We start from the raw sequence: 22,156 nt of genomic DNA, 5'->3' as shown, positions 1-22,156 counted from the left end.
GCTCTCTTCTGCTTTCATACTCAATTTCATTCGCAATATCCTATTATCTTCTTTTCTGTCATCCTTTTTTTCCCTATTCATCTTTCTTTTGTCTCCATTGTCACCTTTCTTTTCTTTCGACCCATCCCTTCCTGTCATTTTTCCCTCTTATCTAATTTCTCTTATCCTTTCCCTTTCATTTCCTTTTCCTTTCCTGCCTTTGTTTACTTCATTTCCTCTTATCCAATTGCTTCTTTTCCTATTCCTTGCATCTCCTTTCCACTTCCATTTCATCTTCACTTACTTTTCCTTTCACTCCTTCCCTTCTTCTGTTTTTTTGCTCTTATCTCACTGTTATCCTTTTGCATTCTCATTCTTTTTAACTTTGTCTTTGCTTTCATTTCTTTCATTTTATCCAATTAACTTTCTTTCTTTCTCATTCCTTCCTTCCTTTCCATTTCTTCTCTTTTCCCAATTCGTATCCAACTTTCCTTTCCTTTCCTTTCCTTTCCTTTCCTTTTTCCTTTTATCCTATCTATTCCTTTATTTTTCTCTTATGCAATCTTGTTTCCTTTCCTCACTCTCTGCATTATTTGTTCTTCCTCCTCTTATTCACTATAATTTTTCTCTCTCTCTCTCTCTCCTGTCACTTCCTGGTCTTCTTTCTCTCAGGCGGTGTGTGTATTGCTCAATCTCTGAAGATCCCAAGAGAGCCCAGACTGGGAGAATTCGACAAGATCATCCTGCGGCTACTGGAGACACCTAATGCTCGAGCCATCGTCATGTTTGCGAATGAAGATGACATCAGGTGTCTTCATCAATAGATGTCTTTGCTTCCTCCTATCCACAGATGTATATTTAATAATGCTAATCTGTCCTGGTAGAAGAGATTTATGAGCAATTCACACATTTCGTTTGCTTCTATTTTTGGTATCTATGTGAATATAAGAAATAAGAAGAATGTTTGGTAATACTTTGCATAAGGATCTGTTACTACAATTAACAATTACAATTAACTAGTTGCTTATTCGCATATTGGCTGCTAATTAGAATTTATAACGCATATATTCTGCATGACCATATTCTTAATCCTACACAATACCTAAATTAAACAACTACTTCACTAATTATTAATAAGCAGTTATTATTTAGACAAGAAAATTTGTTGTCAATAGTTAGTTAATAATGAGAATTAAAGTGTGACAGAATGTACTTACTCTACTTTTCGAGTTAAAATTTAAAATAGGCTTTAGTTACCTGGTAACTATTGACCATGATTGTTACACTTTATTTTGAGATATTCTACTAGCTATAAGCAACTTTGTCAACTAATTCTCATCCCATCACCCATCATAAGAAGGTATATGTATATATATATATATATATATATATATATATATATATATATATATATATATATATATATATATATATATATATATATATATATATATATATAAGTTGTTTAATAATATTGCTGTTTTACTGTATTAAATAAATGTGTTTTACTAAATACAGATTTGGTAAGCATAAGATGTTTCTTATAAACATTTAAACATTTATATATTTTAAATCTTCCTATTCCCAAACTTTTGAACAGTAGTGTATTTGGTTCTTTTACTTGGTAAAGAATACATAAAATATGTGGAAAGTTTTATAAGTAAACTTGCATTTAGGTGGACTAGAAGTTAATAAATGCATTGGAAATTCACTAAAACCCTTAAGAAGTCCAATTTTTCCAACTGCTCTTTAAGTCAGATCTGCTGAAAAGCTACCAATTTTGGACAAACCACAGATAGTATTTAACTGGGACTTTCACGGAGTTAAATTGAAGATGATGCAGTCGAGCTGTAAGTATTGCTCTTAGGAGAAAACCTCAGGAACAGGTGAAGTCAGCTATTTCCCATAATGTGCTGCCTAAGGCCTGGAGAACTCATTTTAACATAATACACTTTTCAGTCATTTTTGGCTTGGAATTTCTTGTACCTGTAGCATAGGATCAAATCACATCCCCATATTCCCGAGAGCCGCTGCCCTTCTGAGCCTATTACATGATGTCCTTTGGATGCTTGCCTATTACACTGACGACTTCAGACCAATTTCCAATTCTAAGTGTTCTAGCAGAACACTATTGACCTCAGAAAATCAGAACAAACAGGTCTTATTGAAGGACGTTTTATCCTCACTGGCTTACATGCGGATGTCTATTTTGTTTGCTTATCTTTCAGACGTGTCTTGGACGCCGCAAAGCGCAACAACCAAACAGGTCACTTTCTGTGGGTGGGATCGGACAGCTGGGGCTCTAAAATATCTCCTGTCGTCCAGCAGGAAAGCGTGGCTGAAGGTGCTATTACCATCCTTCCAAAAAGAGCATCAATAGAAGGTATAGTTCCTCTAATATAATTCTGATTGCAGGTTTCTTTTGCGATTCCAATCTAATTCCAGTGCTCTCATACTTATTTTCAGCCTTTGACAGATACTTCAAAAGCCGCTCCTTGTCCAACAACAGACGGAACGTTTGGTTTGCAGAGTTCTGGGAGGAGAACTTCGGATGCAAGTTAGGGATGCACGGCAAGCGTCCCGGCAGCCCCAAGAAATGCACTGGTATGAGAAGGTTTTGCATTACTGTCTTTCAACCTGGTTTAGAAATTACACTGTTACTGAAAGAGTTTTGCTCTGCCTGGGAGGCAAAACAGTCCATCATCAGATTGGATCTCTTTGAGGATTCGGTGTCTGTCATGGTTGAGAAGATCAGTGGGCACAACAGGCGCAAGACATTCTGTTTAGACAGGAACTGGCAAATCCTTAAATAAACAGAAGAGTCTTACTGACGTCTGCACATGTTAACATGAGCACACACACACATAGTAGGTCAAAATATTTCTGCCTTCACAATCTGACAGTCCTTCCAAACTCTGATTGATTTACTCAGAGACTACCTGGGTTATTTAAGCAAAAGCTTAGCTTTTATTTTGTCAACTCCATATTTATGGCTGCTGTGATATGTATATTTGAAGAAACAAAAAAACTTTACTTTGGTTTGCTTTTACTTGTACTCCAACATACTGTAAGTCAACACAAAGGTAACCTTTTTGCATTAATAATGTTATCTATTTTAAATATTTAGAAGTTGTTTTGGAAGTTACAATCACACTAACATGCATGTAGTTTACATCTTGTGGCAACACTATTGAAACACTTAATCTTTTTAAAGGGACAGTTCACTCCAAAATGAAAAATCATGTCATCATTTACTCACTATGTAGTTGTCCCAAACATAAAACATATGAGTTTATTTTCTTCTAGTGAGCACAAAAGAAAATCATTTGAAGAATGTTAGTAGCCATCAACTTCTAATGCTTCGGATGTGTTTGTTCAGAAAACTGTATATCAGAAGCTGAAAACGAATATGACTTTAAAACGAATGATTTCAGCGCAACAGACATGATAAGCAAAATCATACAGATGTATTTTAGCAGACTATCTGAGAGCCGATCTATAAAAGCACAGCCCTATTCTGGAAAAGGGGGTAGGGAGCAGCAGCTCGTTTGCATTTAAATAGACATGCATAAAAACAGCATGTTTTTGCTTCCACTCAAAATAGGCATTTTCAAAAGGATAAGAAATGATCTGTGGGGTATTTTTAGCAGAAACATCACAGACACGTTCTGGGGACAACTGAGGCTTATGTAACATTGTAAAAAGGAGCATAATAGGTCTACTATAAAAAATAACACAAATTCTTCAGTTTATCTCAATTTAAGCAGGTTCACCATGGTGACAGTTTTGCTCTTGTCACTTAATTCAGCTTTTTTCTTGTATGCACCTCTTGTGTACACCTACATAGAGCAGATGGACATTTGGGGTCCTTTTATGAAAGCACAGTTATTGTTCTGGCACGGTGATTTGACATAATGAGAATAATTACATAGCTGTGGATGCGGCACATGGCTGTCTCTCTTGCTCCCTCGCTCCCTCTTTCTGAATGATCTGTAAGGAGATGCTCAGACTACGCTTCACTGCAGATGGATGCCTCTGTCAACAGCGTCCTGGCATACATGCTGATTACCATTATCTATTCCTTAAAGTAGTACGAAGAGGGAGAGCTATTAAGCCATGACAAAAAGATGCTCTTTTTGTCACATAACAAAAACAGATGCTGAGATATCCCAGCTGTCAGGGGCCGCGCGACGCTGGGGCAGAGGAAATGTAGATTTGAATAGAAGCAATGAAGATGCCAGAAAGACACATATATGCAATACACCATTATTTCAGTTTCTAAGTATTCAAATACTGCAATACACCATGAAGTGGCATTAGCAGTGGATTTAATGTTCTGAGAGGAACTAAATATTCAGTGAGATAATATAAGAAGGAACTTTTTATCCATTAGTATGTAACACACACTGGACATCTGAATGATGAATAATGAATAATGTTATGAATGTCAACAGGCTTAAGTGTATGCTCTCTTGAACCAGTAAGCAACAACCCAGAAAACCATAGCAACTCCTTAGCAACCACACAGAGAACCATAGCAACCACATAGAAATGTTGTTTGAGGCTCTTGACCCAGAAACTGTATAGAAATGTTTTTGAAGTTCCTGACTTTGGCTAGTAGGCAACAACCCAGAACACCTTAACAACCATCTATCAACATCATTGCAAGTAATCATACATAACACCCTAGCAACCACTCAGAAATGTTTTTGAGTCTCTTGAAATTGGCTAGTAAACAACAATCCAAAACACCCAGAAACCATATGGCAAACCTAACCCCAGCCCCTCCTTAGCAACCTCTCAAAACACCCTAGGAACCAGGTAGCAACAAAACAACCAGAGCACCCTAGCAACCACACATAACTGTTGTTTGAGACTCTTTACTTTGGTAAGCGACAACCCAAAACTGCATAGCAGCTCCATAGAAACAACCCAGAACACTGTAGCAACTACATAGAAATATTGTTAAAGGCTATTGAGCTTGACTAAAAAGCACCATGTAACAAAGCCCTAAAAACCACATAGCAACTGCTCGAATGCCCTAGAAACTCCTTAGTAACGACTTGAAACACATTTGCAACCACATAGCAACTCTCTATTAGCCACTTTGAACACCTTGGCAAACATATAACAACCACAGGGCAACACCCTAGTTAACACACACTGAAATCTCCTTGTTAACCAGTTAGCAACTATCTAACACCTTCCTGGTTCCTAGTCGTATAGAAAACTGTATGGAATAGCTGTTTAAAAATTAAAATTAGAATTATGTTTTATCTTTGAGATATGCATCTGCACCTTCCAGCAGTCCTTTTTTTTCCCTTTTTTTAGCCCAGAGGGGGTCAAAAGGGCCAATTTGATGTCACATGATGGTGATGCACCACTGATTCTGTTTCAGCATATCTCCCAGGCAGCCTCATAGACAAGCAATTGTGAATCCGAGCACTCAACGCCATAGTGTTATATTTAGTAGAGCAGTGATGCATTCCTGTCTGGGCTGTTAGCGGAGGTAGCAAGCCGTGAGAATGCATCAGTTCACTTTAGGGGATCTCTGTCACGGCATTCACTTAAGCTATATCCTGATTTAGACTTCATAAACTCTCCATGCAGTCAGTTAAGAAAAAAAATAGACTGTACTGGAAGAAGAAATCAAAGTGGACAACTGGCATTTCTTTGATGCTCGTTGCAAATGCGCTACATAGAGAAACATGTTCAACATAGTAGTTAAATATGATGTTTGAAGGGAAGATGTAATTAGATATAGTCTGACTGCATTTGTGTTGGCTGTATAAATAATTGCCCAGTGGTTAAAGCATTCAGGCAAATCTCTACTCTCTAGCAAATTCATAGCAATGTTTTAAAAAGTTATATTTTTTTTTGTTTAAAGAAAGGGTAATCTGTATCCCTTTATATGAGGCACATCAACTAAAGCCACAGAAATACAAATGTTTTGCTAAAAATTTTAAATGATTCTTAAAACCTAAGAAGTGTCTGTATGCACATTAACAATGATTTGGGACAAATAATAGAATTTAATGGCAATTATATGTCTGGCACTCTATATATGTTTAGTCACAGCTAGGCACCACATCATCATTGCAAAATACTAAGAAAACCTTAGCAACCACATAGAAACAAACTTAACCAACAACTTAGCAACATGCTGAAAAAACACCCAAAACCTGATCAACTTCATTGCAACAAGACCACCCACTCATAACACCACAACTGCATATAACAACCTAAAAACACAAAGAGCTCTAGTAAATGCATAGCAACTAATTAAAACACCCAGAGCACTTTAGTAACTGCAAAGCAACAAAACTAAAACACTCAGAATACCCTAGTAACTTCATAGCAACAGACTTATGCACTCATAATGCCCCAGTAACTGCTTGGCAACAACTTAAAATACCCAGAACACCCCAGTAACTGCATAGCAACAAACTAAAATACTCAGAATGCCCTAGTAACTACACGACAACAAACTAAAAACACTCAGAACGCCCCAGATGTTAATAACGGTCTGTTTAATTTATAGCCACATCCATTGACTTATATAATTATATATATAATTAACATTATATGTCTAAAAAAAACTGTCCTGGTAAGTATATTTTGCTGACTACAGCATTTTCCAGACAGGACAAGTCAAGAAGAGAGCGATCTTTCGTGTATTCTGACTCTTCGTAAGACAAGTACTTCAGGCTAAATCCCACAGAAAGATGTCAGGCAAATGAAACTGGATTTACAAAATGTGCGGCGAAGGGTTTGCTGGAGGACAGCGAATGAGCGAAATCTCTGGACTCAGCTTGCCTGCTGAAGAAGGCGTATTTTGACTAGCAAGGAATTGAGTTTGAAAGCGGACCGTGTGTGTAAGACTTATCTGTGGGATTGAGGCAGGCAGCGGCGGTCTGAATTGATTTTATGATCAGCCAGAGATTGAGGTTTGGTGGAGCCGGTGAGGCAGCTTTTATCAGTGCCGGTCTGCGCAGTAATCAAACAGCTGACTCTGCAACACGTGCGGTCAGTGTTCACCTGCGTGTGTGAAGAGCAAAGAGAGCTCTGTGAATATAAGATTAACCCTGTCAAAGTGCTGATATCACACTGTTTGCTTTCACATGTTGCAGCGTGTCTCTAAAGCAGGCATGTCTCTGTGTATTGATGTCTGTGGTTGTGGGATACATCTAATGTGTCCTACATGTTGCATCAGAACTGGCAGGGAAGCTAATGGACTTTGATTTTGTATTCTGTTACATTCGCTTCTTACGAGATGTGTGTGCCAAAAATTGCGTGTGAATGTTTCTAGCTAACATTCCTGTGTACTGACCAGTTTTATGGGATTTGACTCTTTAAAGTGACATACTTTTTTAAAACTAATTAAAATCAACTGCATTGACTTTTCTAAAAGGAATAGTTTAAGAAATCCTCCTCAAATCATAAGCACAATAGAGATATTTAGAAAATGTTGTTTTAGACACTGCTGACTTTTATTGTATGGTCAAAAAATACCTAATGATTATTTAAATTTCATTGGCTTCAATTACAGTAATTTAATTGAAAGCTGTCAAGATAGCACACGTACGGCGGCAAGATGTCTGTTTAAGATAGCTTCATCTGGAAAGCATCAGCTGTGCACAAACATCTGATAAATGTATTTAAGATGACAGTTTTAATCATTTTAAAGACATTTTCTAAATGTTTATTTGGCGTCTAACAGGAAACGTCCTATAGACGTATTGCCGACGATCAAACACCTCAAAACATACATCTTCCAGATGTAAATACCATTGTTTGGTATGTTACTTTAAAAAGTTTTTCTCAAAAATAATAACTGAGTTACATCATTATTAAAGCAACTAATTATGAGGGAAAGTACTGCAGTACCTTAAGGGACACTCTACTTTTTTTGGAAATAGGCTCATTCTCCAACTCCCCCAGAGGTAATCATTTGAGATTTACCATTTTTAAATCCATTCAGCCGATCTCCAGGCGATAGCACTTTTAGCATTAGCTTAGCTTAGATCATTGAATCCAATTAGACCAGTAGCATCGAGTTCAAAAATAACAAGTCTGCATGTTATGAAAGACTCTCTTGCTTTGCATCTTTCTTTGCGTGTGTGAATGCTACCTATGCACACCCAAAATTAAATCCGAATTATATTATAATATAATACAGTAACGGCACATTTTGGGGAAAACAGTAATTTGTTTGATTACTCTTTACTGAAAAAAATAACAGTTATTAACGCTGTTTATTTATAACACCGTTATTCCCATCACTGGTAAATGAACATCAGGTAGACATCTTTGAGATGTATGTGTGATATCATGGTAAACAATTAATGTAAATAATGACAGAATTTCCATAAACTATACTTATAACAAATGTTGTTATTGTTATTGTGTTCGTAAACAATGTTTCTTCTCAGCTGACATCACCATGGTCCAAAAATAGAGTTTATATATATATATATATATATATATATATATATATATATATATATATATAGTTTGTTATGTATCAACAAGGCCTTATGACTTTCTGGAGACTCGTAATAGATATGTAGGCACAAATTTTAAGTAATACTATTTGTTTTGGTTGTGTTTATTAATGAATTGATTAACTAAATGATTCTCTAACCCAAGACACATAAGACACAATTAATTCATTAAGACATTCATAAAAACACAAAACTGACATAAGCTTATGCTTAAGAATGAGAGTAATCTTTCACAGTTAGCTTTACATTTTGGTAAAGTAACACCCATTTTTTATAATCCTATCAGTAGGAGATGGATAACAATATGTTCCACAGTTAAAACTGTTCATTTTCTTTTTTCCCTAACTTGCGAAAGTCAATTGACATTGACTCTTCCTGGATTGGATATTTCTGGCATAAAAACCAGCTGGCATATTTTAAGAAATATTGTAGGTAGCTGATATCCTTTACCCTCACGTTAAATTCCCAAGTGTGGATGTGGATTCTTACTGAAATAACTGGATGTGGCACACGGAAAATTTGCTTAACAATGGTAAATATGACCAAACAGCTACTGTGCCATGCTGTCAGTTTTCACAGACAAAAAAAAAACTTCTGTAATGCTTTTAGGAACAGCATATCACATGAAATACAAAGCCTGTACACTGTAAAGTTTCCTTTTAATGGATCCTATGCCACATTGGAATTTCGCTAGTGCTCACATCCAGAGTTCAATAAAGTCTTATGAACTTCACAAAAGCTTTTTTGTAGATCGCTGCACTCTCTGCAGACATGGTGCAGCTGTTGCTTTATTGTAAATGGCAGGTGAGACTCCAGAGGGCATGTAGGTGCAAAGAGTTTGTATTGTAGGAGCAGGTACACCCACATCCTTTCTTTTTCAGGTGCTCTGATGCTAATAACGCAGCAGTGGTACAAGTAGCCCGAGGCGATAAGCTGAAAGGACCCTCACAGGACCCTGAGTAGGCGCACGCTTACATATGCAGGGCCAGAACTCAAAGTTAATAGCACTCACATCCCCTCACCGAAACCCCTGCCACGAAACGGGCCACTTTTTACGTCTAACTTATGTGCCGAGGTAGGAGTGATTATACAGGAGTGTCAACAAAACATTCACAGTATGTTCCTTTTCGGATGAAGTGGGGAAACCCGCGCGAAGGAAAGTTCTGAAAATGCATTCAGAGGTCAATCGAAGTCACAAACTTTCTGACCGAATGCTAATGCAAGACCTCCACGGGCGAAAAAGACCGCATCTGATGTTTGAACTTGTCTGATAGCCGGGCACGAGGTGGGTGTCCTTGATACCAACATTGTTCTCCTGTTCAGAATACTATGTAATTTGCTCGCACTGTCATTTAGGTTCATTCGCGAACGTTTTTGTGCGTGTGTGTTCGTGCGTCGCAAACGCTTCGCTGAGTTAAGAACCACTGTGTGATAATTAGTGTTTAGTGCAAACTTCCACTCGAGCGAGGATAAGAGGACACCACGATCATTGTCAGACAATTCATTGGAGAGAACACTTTCGATAATGACTTTGAATTACCTGTGTGCTCTCGCTGTAAGTGGACGCCGTGACTTTTGGAAAACGAGGCCACGTGGAGATCCACGTTAAAATACCCTTCTGTATCTCAATGGCCTTGTTGTGTCATGGCCAGATCAACTGTTTATCATTTCATGTCTCGTGAAAGAATAATATATATATATAATATATGTATGTATATATAAAGACAATTTTGTTTATTATTGGTGGAAGAGAAGAGCAGAAGGATAGATCAATGGATAGATGGATGAATGGATGGATAGATAGATAGATAGATAGATAGATAGATAGATAGATAGATAGATAGATAGGTAGATAGATAGGTAGATAGGTAGATAAATAGATAGCAACTACAAATTCTTTTTGCATATATGTGCCATGTATTAAAAGCATAAGCGGGGATGAGAATGCACTGCTTCAAAGGAATGACCAATTAATATTCTTTTGTCTCACGTGGAGAAAACAACGCTCTCAAGTAAATTCCCTGAAATGTTTGGGATTCACATGAGAGCGTCTGGCGTAGGCAGCCTGTGTAATAGCTCATTTTTCAGCCCTCTTGTGCACCTGCATCGCAGCCTTTCACTATGAAAAAGCATCTAAACGCTAAGCGGCTGTGTCGGGTCTGAGCTCCACTCACGGTGCTCGGCACTTGCCTCAACTCTAATAGCTCCGAGCCCTTTATGCGCGAGCAAAATGGGTGTCCACGAGAACAATGAAAGCAAGCCAAAGACACCTGTTAAGTGGAGGGCACTTGAAGACATTTTATAAAGTACACCTTTGTCCCTGTTTTCTTGGAAGTATCAAAATTGCATGCTTTTTGCCAAATGTCTCCTGTGAGTCACGGCAGAATTGAATGGCTAACTCCTCATTCTGTTCTTTTTTGCTCACAGTACGACGAGAGGAATGTGAACCGCGTTGTTGAAGTGTGCTGTCAATTCAAGTACTTTTTGATTCTGAACGATGTAACCCATGGAAGACGTCCATATATGGAGAGAATCTTTTTGAACGGCTCCTGAGAGCATGTTACCTTGACTATAAACCGTTTATGCTAATCCAGGCCCAACATGCTTCTGTAGAGCATGAATGCTTTCATTATTCTGTCAGGCAAGATTCAGTAAGTACAAAAAAAAAACCCATCCTTTACCGCGACCGCGTGTTTTTCTTTGTAGCTAGATTACAAAAAGAATAATTTATTTAATGTGCATGATTTAGTATTTAATTCCCTCAATAAATTGTGCACGTGATTTATAAATCAAGGGAATGAGTTAGAAAATTGTGAGCACAAATTATCAATCGAGGGAATGAATCAGTAAAAAGTGTGTACGATTTATAAATCGAGGGAACAAATTAGTAAATTGTACGCACAATTTAGCAAATCAAGGGAATGAATTAGCACGGTTTAGTACATATAGTACAAAATGGTAATCATACGCACATTTTAGTACATTGAGGAACAAATTATTTGCCCAATTTTGTCATGTGCAGGGTTCCATAGTTTTACATACTGTAAGGCAGCCAAGTGTGTATATTTATGTAACAAAGATCAAAATGATGACATACACTTTCTGATCTTTATTGCATATGTAATAAAGCCCAGAGATTGCTCTTTTATAGCTTAGGAGAAATAATCGATCCTCGAACATTTTATTTCTAAAATTTGTTTGGAGAATAGATTATAAAATGGATGCGAAAGTAGCTCAAAGTTTATAGAGAACAGTTTTTCAAAAGAAACATTTGAGGCAGGAGAAGCAGGAGACTCAATTTTCCTGAAATGTGATTTATTTGAAAGTTGTGTAGTACTACTTTTAAATAATTGAGTTTGGGTGGTAATACCAAAGATTTAGATTTGAATCAAGACTTCCACATCCCATCATGCCCCTGAGCAAGACACAAGCGAGTACTGTTAATCCAGAGGGCTGTGTCTGCAATTAAGGAACCGTGGATAAGAACTCGCGAAATGACAGGTAAATACATAAAGATCCTATTATGCAGCGCAATCATTTCACGAAAGGCTCTCATTGTAATGATTAATGTTTAAGATTATCACAGTTTTTCTTGTGCCTGTGCAGAACTTCTGTCACTAGCTAGTTCATAAAAATTGCCAAAGGGTTTTCCGATGCAATCGAAGGCTATATCACAGCTTGGGATGTCAGCTACCCTCGCATTAAAACTTCAAATGAATACACGATCATTAAAATGTTGCTGCTGCAAATTATGAGTGCCATTTGTATGGAGCGAGTTTTGATGATTTAATCTCGTCAGGTAGCCATCACAGCCACCTTCAATAAATGTCTTCACGCTTAGATTTCATTAAAACTCCAAGATTTAGCATGCTACTTTCCCCCTCCCCTCATACCTTTTCGATCCTGTCAAAAAGCGGGGCAATATTACCATCCTATGCAAATGCGTGGCCTGATTTACGTTCCTTTTTAATTAGAGAAGAAAAAAGGTACATATGTGGTAAAAAGAATCGTGCATCTGACTGCTCTGCAGACATTCTGCCGTTGAGACAACAACATAAGTAGCAGCTCATAAAACACATTCCCATTTGTTGATGTTCACTTCAAATTGTCATTTTTAATAAGGAAAACGAGAATGTAATGAATGGAGGTGCTCCAGCTATGAGGTGCTTTAGTTGCACTTCCTCATTACTGTGAAATGTTCCATAGATTGACACTGACAGGATTCTAAAAAACTCTAGAAGTCAATTGGATTGTAAATTAGGTGATTTCTGTCATGCTACGGTCCCCGTGCAGTTAGGAGTTACTTCTTCATAATGTCTTTGTCAGTTGTACTCAAGCTGTGTTGTCTATAACGACATTTTTTTCCTTCCTTCCCATCACTTCTGCGGCTGAGGATTGATAGGAAGGAGCAAAAAGAACATTTTGAGAAGCTTCCTGTTTAGTTAAGATTTCGTATATATATCCAGAAGCCATTAGAATCTCCACTGTCATGACATGATGCTTCTGAAATCATTGTAATATGCTAATTTGCTGCTCAAAATAAAATGTTATATTTTTGTGAAAACTGTTATATAATATATATATATATATATATATATATATATATATATATATATATATATATATATATATATATATATATGTACATGAATTTCATGTATTTCAGAAAAATATGTTATATTTATATATTAAATACATTTATATATATAGTATAAATTGTATGAGTTTAAATATATACGTGTAAACACATACAGTGTATACCAGTTAATGTACAATACTTTTGTTTATTTATTGATGGTTATTCATCTAAACGTAAAGTGAAGGTACGTGCATTGCATTTGGGGAAATTAAACAGTCACAAAATTAGCCCAGCTGATGTCAAGTCAATTTCTGACATTTCTTCTCTATCGTGACACTTTAAAAAATTATGAACAACTGCAGATGTAATGTCACTCCATTAATGGAAATGTATTCAAAGCTGTCAGAAGCAAAAATGGCCTCTGATGTTGTTCCTGCTTTTTTTTCCCTTCATTAATCTCTTGATGAAAGAAAATCTCTGTAATTAATTTGTCATTTATCTGATTTTCCCATCTAACCACGGCAGAGCTGTTTTCGTCTGCTGCGAAACGGCGATATGTGTTGGTCTCGTCCGGGGCAAATTCAATTAGGCCCCGTAAATGAAGTTTAATTAAGATGCTAGTTTTAATGATTGTCCTCTACATTGCCACTTATCACTCATTTAGACAAAAGTTCCTTCCCCCTTATGCCTCCAGACATTCTCAGCCTTCAGATCTGGGACTGATTATGAGACTAATGTGTGTTTGGACTGAGTTTTATGCACAGAATGTCTTGGCTTAACCGTATGCATCAGGAATGGCCACTCTCCCTTCCAAGAAGACACTTTTAAAATTGTATGGGTTTTAAAACATGAATATTCAAATTCAGATTCACTTTGATATTTATATTGTCACTTGTCTGTGCAAAACGCACACAATTTGGATGTTGTGGGTATTACAAAGGCGTTTCTAAAATATTTCAGATTGCCTATATATTATTGTGTTAAATGGTGAATTGGTGAGGTGGTGAGGATTTTCACTGACTCACATTGTTACATTGTTGCACAAGTAGATGGTAACAAATTAGCATTGTTATGAGTGAACTCACTCTTTCAATCAGTTCATTCAAAAACATTGATTCATTCTGAAAAAAAAACTCTTAGTGAATCAATGAATTATTCACTCAACAACCATGTAGGTTATGAGTGTGTCGTTCAATTAATTACAAACACAGATTTATTCAGAGACTAACACAATTCACAGAATCATTCATCCCAAACGATTTGTTCAAAAAACGATTCATTCTGAAACTTCGCAACTTTGTGTGTGTCAGATATTCGCAATGCTTCTGCTATTTATATCTGCTTTAGAAATATTGTTGTTGATTAAACAAAAAAACAGGTTAATTTCTTCTAAAACGAATTGTGACTGTTGTTATGAGTGTGTCACTGAAACATTCACTCAACTGATTTGTTTTAATACAGATTCATTTCAAAACAAGTCGTAGTGACTTGAAACTTACAGGAATGGTAGTACTCACACCAACACAGCATAACCGAGGCTTGCCACAGTCGGTCTGATGGGGGTGCTACAGTGATCGAAAGTACAAAATCACTCATAACTCCTAAACTCCCAGTCACAGGCTCAAGTGTCTTCTGTTGGTTAAATCTTTGGCTCATGCACACACTCCAGATTCGATCATGAGCCTAGCAAAAGTTTCGGTATTTCACATTTTTTGCAAAACTTTTGCAAACTCGACCTAGGTTTTTCGACTGATGAAGAAAATTTCTCTAAAGAGTGGATATCCAGCGCTGTTTAGTAGTTTAGTAGTAGTTGTTTAGTAGCATGATCGACAGTAAACGCATTTGTTCTGAGCTCGCTCAGTTTATGAGAAATGAGAACGGATATGAATTTTTATTTAATAGCTTTTTACTGCTACAGCTGGTCTAAAAGTTTGTGACATTGTAAAACTGCACTTTTTATAAATTCTGCTTGGCGGGCCATGTATAGTACATTTTAATAGAAGTGCTGCGGGCCACTTAAAATTCATCCACGGGCAGCATTTGGCCCACGGGCCGTAGTTTGGACACCTCTGCTCTAGAACCACTGCCGTCAATCAAACCCTTTTTTAAATGATGTGAAAAACTTACTTTTGTAAACTAGTTAACTAGCCTACAATTGTAAACAAAGACTCAAACCTCACTGAACACATGCAACAGGTGATTCTAAACAAACATACAACGTTTCAGAGAGATCAGACCACACGTGGAGGTTTAACAAATGAATCTGGTTTTGAAAAAAATGAATCACCTGGATTTGACACAAATAATTTAGGTGTGTCCAGGCTTGCTAAATAATATGTAATGTCTTTTTTCTTATGTGCTTAAATACCAAAAGCACTCGAACCCCGGCAAGCGCTGTTTGCTGCTATATATTTTATATATTGTTATATAAGTTTAACAAAAAGCAGAATATATCAAGTCCTGGGCCACATTAAATCCCCTGGGGTCAAATAGCCATGTTTGGCAGCCAAAGTGGTTTCGTTTGCAGTCTAGAGCCTTATTTCAAGTTCATAGTCCAGTCTTTGCTTGAGATTAAGTGGTTTAGTTTGTGGCACTTTCCAAAGATACGCTGTCCAAGAACACCTTAATGTGGCTAAACCTGAGTGATTCATTAAACCAACAAGACGAGTAAGTGCTCCCTCTGGTAAGATAAAAGCTTCGCATTTAGTTGAGTTGTAGACTTCGGTCCACTACTGAGACGCATTGTATTTCATTCTCTGTAAATGAGCCCCTATAAATTCCAGCCTGACAAGTTCAATGATTGAGCTCTGCAATTGGACCTGTTCATTTGCTCTCCGCTACTGACCATTTTTAAAGCTCTCCTTTGTTGCTTTATGCAGGATTTAACATAAATGGGGAAGGTATAAACACTCCGCAATTAACTCCAGATATTATATAGTGTCACGGCAGGGTCGGCTTTCAGATAATGCATGTGGGTGATACGGATAACGCTGAGTTAAAGCTAAGAAAAGATTTTTAAAAAAGAGGCCGTGTTCAGACTCAGGGTTTGGAGGAAAGTTATACAATAGTCTTTGCAGCAGATTCGCACTTGCATTGTTGTTGGTGTTGTTTTTGTCATTTTCTCTAGCTAACCTCACTGGAAAGGTCACTCCAGTCGGCGCTAATAAACTAATTATCACAGAACACGGCATGAATTCATCATTAGGCATTGAGGCATTGTGTGAATTAACTTGGCGTGCTTCGGAAAATGGAAATTGCATTGGAAATCCTTTGAAAAGCTTTGCAAATAAATTAAACTCGCATATAAATGAATGCCTCCATCCAGAGTCGGCCAAGAACCTGCGCCGAGCCTGTCACTTGGGCATTTTTAGGGAAATAAATGAAACGCAGAATCTCTGAACTCTTATGAGCCAGATTTGAACACTTTTGCACTGGACTTTTTTCTTCTTTGTTGGTTTTTTGCAGGGCTGGAGAAAGTCGGCAGGGACTCCACTTATGAGCAAGAGGGAAAGGTGCAGTTTGTGATGGATGCGGTGTATGCCATGGCCCACGCGCTGCACCGCATGCATCGGGACCTCTGCTCGGGATATCCAGGACTTTGTCCACGCATGAGCAACATAGATGGCAAGGAGCTGTTGGGGTACATCAGAAACGTCAGTTTTAATGGTGAGAACGTCCTCTCTTCTAATACATTATTCTGCTACTCGGTTTAATTGGATTGTTGGAAAGCACACTTGAACCTCAACCCTGATTGTTTAATTAATTTGCATAATTTTTAACAGCCACCTTTGTTCATATTTAGAAATGTTTGCACTGTGAAATCGAACAGCTCCTGTTGTGTATTCAGAAAAATGTTTTTATTTTAATTGACCTGCCATTTTTCTTGTTTTTTATAGAAATGTTACAGTAAAAGAAGAATAATAATAAATGTTTAGACAGGTTAAACGAAAAAATAAATTAATTAATTAATTTAAAAGTTTGTTAAATTAGTTGATTATTTTATTAAATTGAATAATTTATCAGAAATGTTAAACTTGGAAATTACACAACCCTTGTTGCTTATACATAATTTTCTAAATCATTGGATTTTATTACTTTAAATAACCATTTTATTGCTACTTAATGAAAGCTTAAGGTAAATCAAAATAAATCAAAATTAAATTAAAAACAACCCTGGTCCTAAAAAATGTAAAATATATATTTTTAAAAGGCGCATATGTTTGTCCTAAAAAAAATCTGTTCATCAGTACTGCACAGCCAAGACTTTTTGTCTTGTTTCCAGCCAAAATATCAAAAAAATTATTAAATCGAGAAGGATTTTTTAGGCAAGCAAAAATGATTGTCTTGTTTTCAGAAAAAAAGTCTAAATTAAGTGACTTAGAACAAGCAAAATAATCTGCCAATGGGTTAAGAAAAAATAATCTTATTTTATCTTAAAAGAAGATTATTTTGCTTGTTTCCAGTAAAAACTCTCTTAATTTAAAAAAAAAAAAAAATCTAAAATAATATCCTTTCCTGATTAAGAATTGGTAAATATTTTGGCTGGAAACCAGACAATCCTGGCTTGAAAAGCACTTTTCGTAGAGTGTGTGTTCATTCTCCTCTCTCCAAACGTCTAAATGCAGCAGAATCGTTCAGTTCCTTCACTAAGGTCTGTCTGCGCTCCTCTTCCTCGGTTCTGTATTCTGCTACTTCCTGTCTCCCTTACGTGAACTCCTCACCTCAGCTCATCTCACACACACACACATCCCTTTTAGCTTCTACATGTTGTTACTTCATGCAGTACATCAAAAATTCCTCAGCGCAGGGTTCCCTGTTTTTGCTAAATCGTTTTTTAGTGATCTTCTCCTAAACCACATCTCTCACATTTTAAACGATTTGAGCTTTTCTCCTCTGTTCAACTTATTTTTAGCCTTTTTCTTTTATGTAGATCAGAGGGATTTCTGCTGTAATGCAGATGGTGACGCGCCCACTTCTTCTGCTTTCTCTTATAGTCCTGTTCCTTGAACATTTTAAAGCATTTTCAGTATCTGTAATCTCTGTAAAGCTTAATACCAGCATTCACAACCCCTTTTTTTGTCTATAATACGACACATTTCTTACTTGAGGCAACATTGTTGGTGTGGGTCTTGATTTTATGCATTGTTATTTGATTGGATTGTGAAAAGTGAATGTTTGACTCATTCCAGGCATGAAAGAATACATTTCCTCAGTTCATTTCACTGCGAGAGTTTAATGAGTCCCACTATATATATATATATATATATATATATATATATATATATATATATATATATATATATATATATATATATATATATATATTTTGCTGCTTTTGATGTGGTGGAGTCATTTGGTCAAACATTTATGCATACTGCTCTATTCTGCTTCATGTACATTTCAGTGACTAAAAATGAATAAATGAATAGCTTGGTTTGACCAGTTTCACATTTGCTTTTGGAATCGAATTCATTTGTACATTTAATAAATGTAAAAACTTTGAAATAAAACTCCCAGATATCTGATGACAGTTGTTTAGATGCAGTTTTGAAAAATGTGGTATCTTTTACTCTCTGCTAGCTTGAGATTAAATGCTAATAACACCAGAAAATATCCAAACTAAAATCAAATAATTCAGTTACATCAATCAAATTACCAGTATTATTTTACGGATGGCAATATCCGCCTTTCTTTCTTCTGTAACACTTTGTATCTCTTCTTTCTTTCAATAGCTTGTTAATAGTTTGAATTGTACTTCTGCATTTTATTTAGAATTCTTTTCCCATTCTGATCAATTCATCAAATTAATCTTGTCAATATTTGTTAAGCAATTATTAGATAATTTAAGGTTTCGCAAGGCTCGTTGGAGTTCGCAGTGCATTATTTAAAAATAAATAATTAAATGTGATAAATGAATAAGTTACTTTAGCAGCCCTCATTAAAACACTGAAGGCTGTGACCGAGAAAAAGAAAAAAAAAGATGCAAAAACTGCAGGAAGGGTTTTCTGACTTCTAGGGTAAAACATGGCCAGTTTCTCAGAGTAATGAATATAAAAGCGTGTCTTGAAGGGTTTTACGCCTCTGCACAAATGAGTGCGTTAGGATGGACGTGACCGCGAGCGCATGCTAGTTTGGCTGTGCTCAGTCATGTGACGCTAAACTGTTGATGTTTACGTTCAGCCGGATTCGTGAGTCAAATATAATGCAATGTGTAACGTTTAATTTGTTTGACAGAACGCATTTCAAATGCTTCTTTTGTGTTTTGCATTCATTATCATTCACAGCGCTGCGTGTGTTCGCCTCGCATGCACGAGTGTATGTATTTGTACATAGATGAGCCATCGTGTGCGTTCAGGATCACGTGATGCACATCTGACGTTTCTTATGTGTTTTTTCTTGCATGGACTGCTTGATCGAGGTAGTACGGGATGTTTTTTTTTTTGGCGGTGAACAGAAAGAGGATGATTTCTAATCAAGTCAATGATAAAAGCAGCAGAGTCGAGCTTCAAGCCCACAACCTTTATCCCAGAGCTATGACAGTCTCTGTGGCCAGCAGGCAATTGCCAAGTCAACTACAATCAGACGCACTTCAGTGGCTTCATACATATGCTTATTTTTAGATATGTGTGTTAGAGCTGAACTACAAAATGAACAAGTCTGTCATGGCCACACTGAATGTCCCGTATTATGCTGTACGTGTCTTGTGTGGAGTACATGGATATACCCCATATAAGCAGGCGTAATACTTTTTTATTATTTATTCTTAAAATATTATATAGAAATATTAGCAAATTATGTGAAATAAAATTCAATGTATATATATTTTTTTATTTTGTTGTTCATATCGTTTTTTATTTTGTTTTATTGTATATAAAAATATATAACTTTCTATAACTTTTATTTTACTTTTTTACATATTTACTTTTTTTATTCACCTGCATACTAAAGGACACTCCAAGTCTTTTTGATGTGTTCTTTATTTGTCCGTGTGTTTTGTGTTTGTATGTGTGTTTTATTTATACTGAACAGAAATCAAGCCACACCTTTGTAATATGCAGCATATTTGTCTATTATTTTATTTTAATTAGTTTAGATTTTATTAGTGTTATTATTATTATTATTATTATTATTATCATAGTTGTTGTGTTATTTATTTATTTATTTATTTTATTCTTCCTAAAGGGAACTCAAATCCATTATACATTCTATAATATATATTCCCTATTTGTCCATGCCTTTTACTTAATTATTTTTTTATGTTATGTTATTTTATTTTAATATATTTTTCATACATTGACATTCGACATTACAGACTGTAACGGTTCTGGACCTTCCTGTTGTTGTTTTCATTCCCCGTGTGCTCTGTGTGAGACCTAGTTTCTGTCTCCCGTTGATTGGTTTCATTTGGTTCAGGTGTGTGTCGTTTAATTAAGTCATTATCTCCCCTTTATGAGCTGAACTCAGTGTAAGTTTGTCTGCTCTCATCCACGCTATGTGTATTTTGTTACTATCCGTCACGTTGGATTGCTCTCTGTGGATTTATTAAAAGGCTATTTTTGTAATTGTTTTGTTATCTTCGTGCGCTCCTTTTTCCGTAAATGTATATAATAAAGGAATTAATTAAGAAGCAGGAGAACTCTCTGAAGCTAGTCGGAGTGTCTTAATAGCGAGCGACTGATTATAGAGTTGACCTGGAAAGATTTCATTGTGTTTTCATCTCTGTTATCGATTTTTCTCAGCAGCTAAGTGAAAACAGATTATTAAGTAGCTGGATAATGGTTGAATGAATGGAGGACAGGGAAAGGACGTTACGAGCATCTGCTATAAGCGTATCGGCAGCTAATTGTCTTTATAAAGAGTGGAAAAATCAATAGAGGGGATGAGTTCAATAAACAGTGGACTGTAGGCATTTCTTTAATGTGTAATGTTGGAAAAGGGCATCACCACTTCACATAAGGCGGCTGAATTATTTGAGCAATTAACCTTTTGACAAGGCACGGACTTCCTTTATTTGTCTGACTCTGCTGTCAAACTCCGGCATGAGATCAAGAATATAATATCAGGCCTGAAAACTGAGCAGGCATGTTTCTGATTAACCTGCATGTAAGGTTCTTTTAGATACAGAGTTTAAGAGCTTGCGAATTCTTACGCTTGTCTTTTTGCCTCGTCGGTTGTCTTGCATTATAAGCAGCGGCTGTGTGAAACTAGATCTGATGTCAGGGGATTGAGTTATAAGAGGACAGATGTGATTCTACAGTATCAGGTCACTGTAAGGCCAGTGGTCTGGAAATTGGTTTCTGTGCTTGCTTCAATTTCTTGGTCCAAGCCCATATTTGATTGCGCTCTCCTCCCACTGCACCGTTGTGCTTGTGTATGTTTACATGGTGGCTGTGACTGGATTTTTTCTTTACACGCTAATGTCTTAATTGTTTTAAAGTAAAAGACATCAGTGGTGGCTATTAGTGTGTATATATATTTCATTTTATTTGTATTTCTTTTTCACTTGGATCTGACAGCTCTCCTCCCGTTTCTTCATTGCTGCCTCTCCCTTCTCACTTCATCAGTTGTTCTTCCCCTCAGTCTTTGGACAACTTACGTGCTAAAGACCGAGCCTGGTATAGTTCAAATCACATTGGCGCAGACCTCTCAGAAGACCGAGACCACGCTCTAACCCAATTCAAAGAACCAGCGCTAGGCTCGTGCGTCTCCACTTTTTCCAAAAGACGCAATGCTAGTGCCAAAGGGTTTTCACAAACGTAGTGACACAGTTGGCCGCGGTCCACGCCTGGTGGAGGGTATTGGAGACGCACCCTACAGAGATGATCTTTCATGCTCTCCGCGCGACTGAACTCCCTCCTCAGAACACAAGCTGTCTTATTTACCATTTACTTGGGCTGCCTTTCAACATCGCGAGCGTCTCGAGCATTCAACTTCTGTTGATTAGGTTAGCACTTCCCGTAAGAGAGCTGGCAAACACACCACTTGAGCATGAGCTCCATCAAATAGCTATTAGTATGAATCTCCCTCGAGCCCGCGAGGTTGTCGAAGGCGTTCCCCTCACAGGAAATTAACTAAGATGTAGCGGTTCAAAAGT

The 22,156-nt window shown here is 36.8% G+C and overlaps 1 protein-coding gene across 1 annotated transcript in view; it reads left to right on the top strand.

Moving 5' to 3' along the window:
• grm8b (glutamate receptor, metabotropic 8b) overlaps window positions 1-22,156 on the top strand; it is a 121,394-nt gene that overhangs the window by 79,465 nt on the left and 19,773 nt on the right. The window contains 4 exon segments of the mRNA XM_043227272.1: window positions 652-787; window positions 2,208-2,362; window positions 2,446-2,583; window positions 16,528-16,728. Coding sequence (XP_043083207.1) covers window positions 652-787; window positions 2,208-2,362; window positions 2,446-2,583; window positions 16,528-16,728 — 630 coding nt within the window.

This window comes from Puntigrus tetrazona, chromosome 25, assembly GCF_018831695.1.
Source record: "Puntigrus tetrazona isolate hp1 chromosome 25, ASM1883169v1, whole genome shotgun sequence".
Taxonomy (NCBI): Eukaryota; Metazoa; Chordata; class Actinopteri; order Cypriniformes; family Cyprinidae; genus Puntigrus; species Puntigrus tetrazona.
The sequence above is the reverse complement of the archived record's forward strand: the minus strand, read 5'-3'. Positions and strand labels throughout refer to the sequence as shown.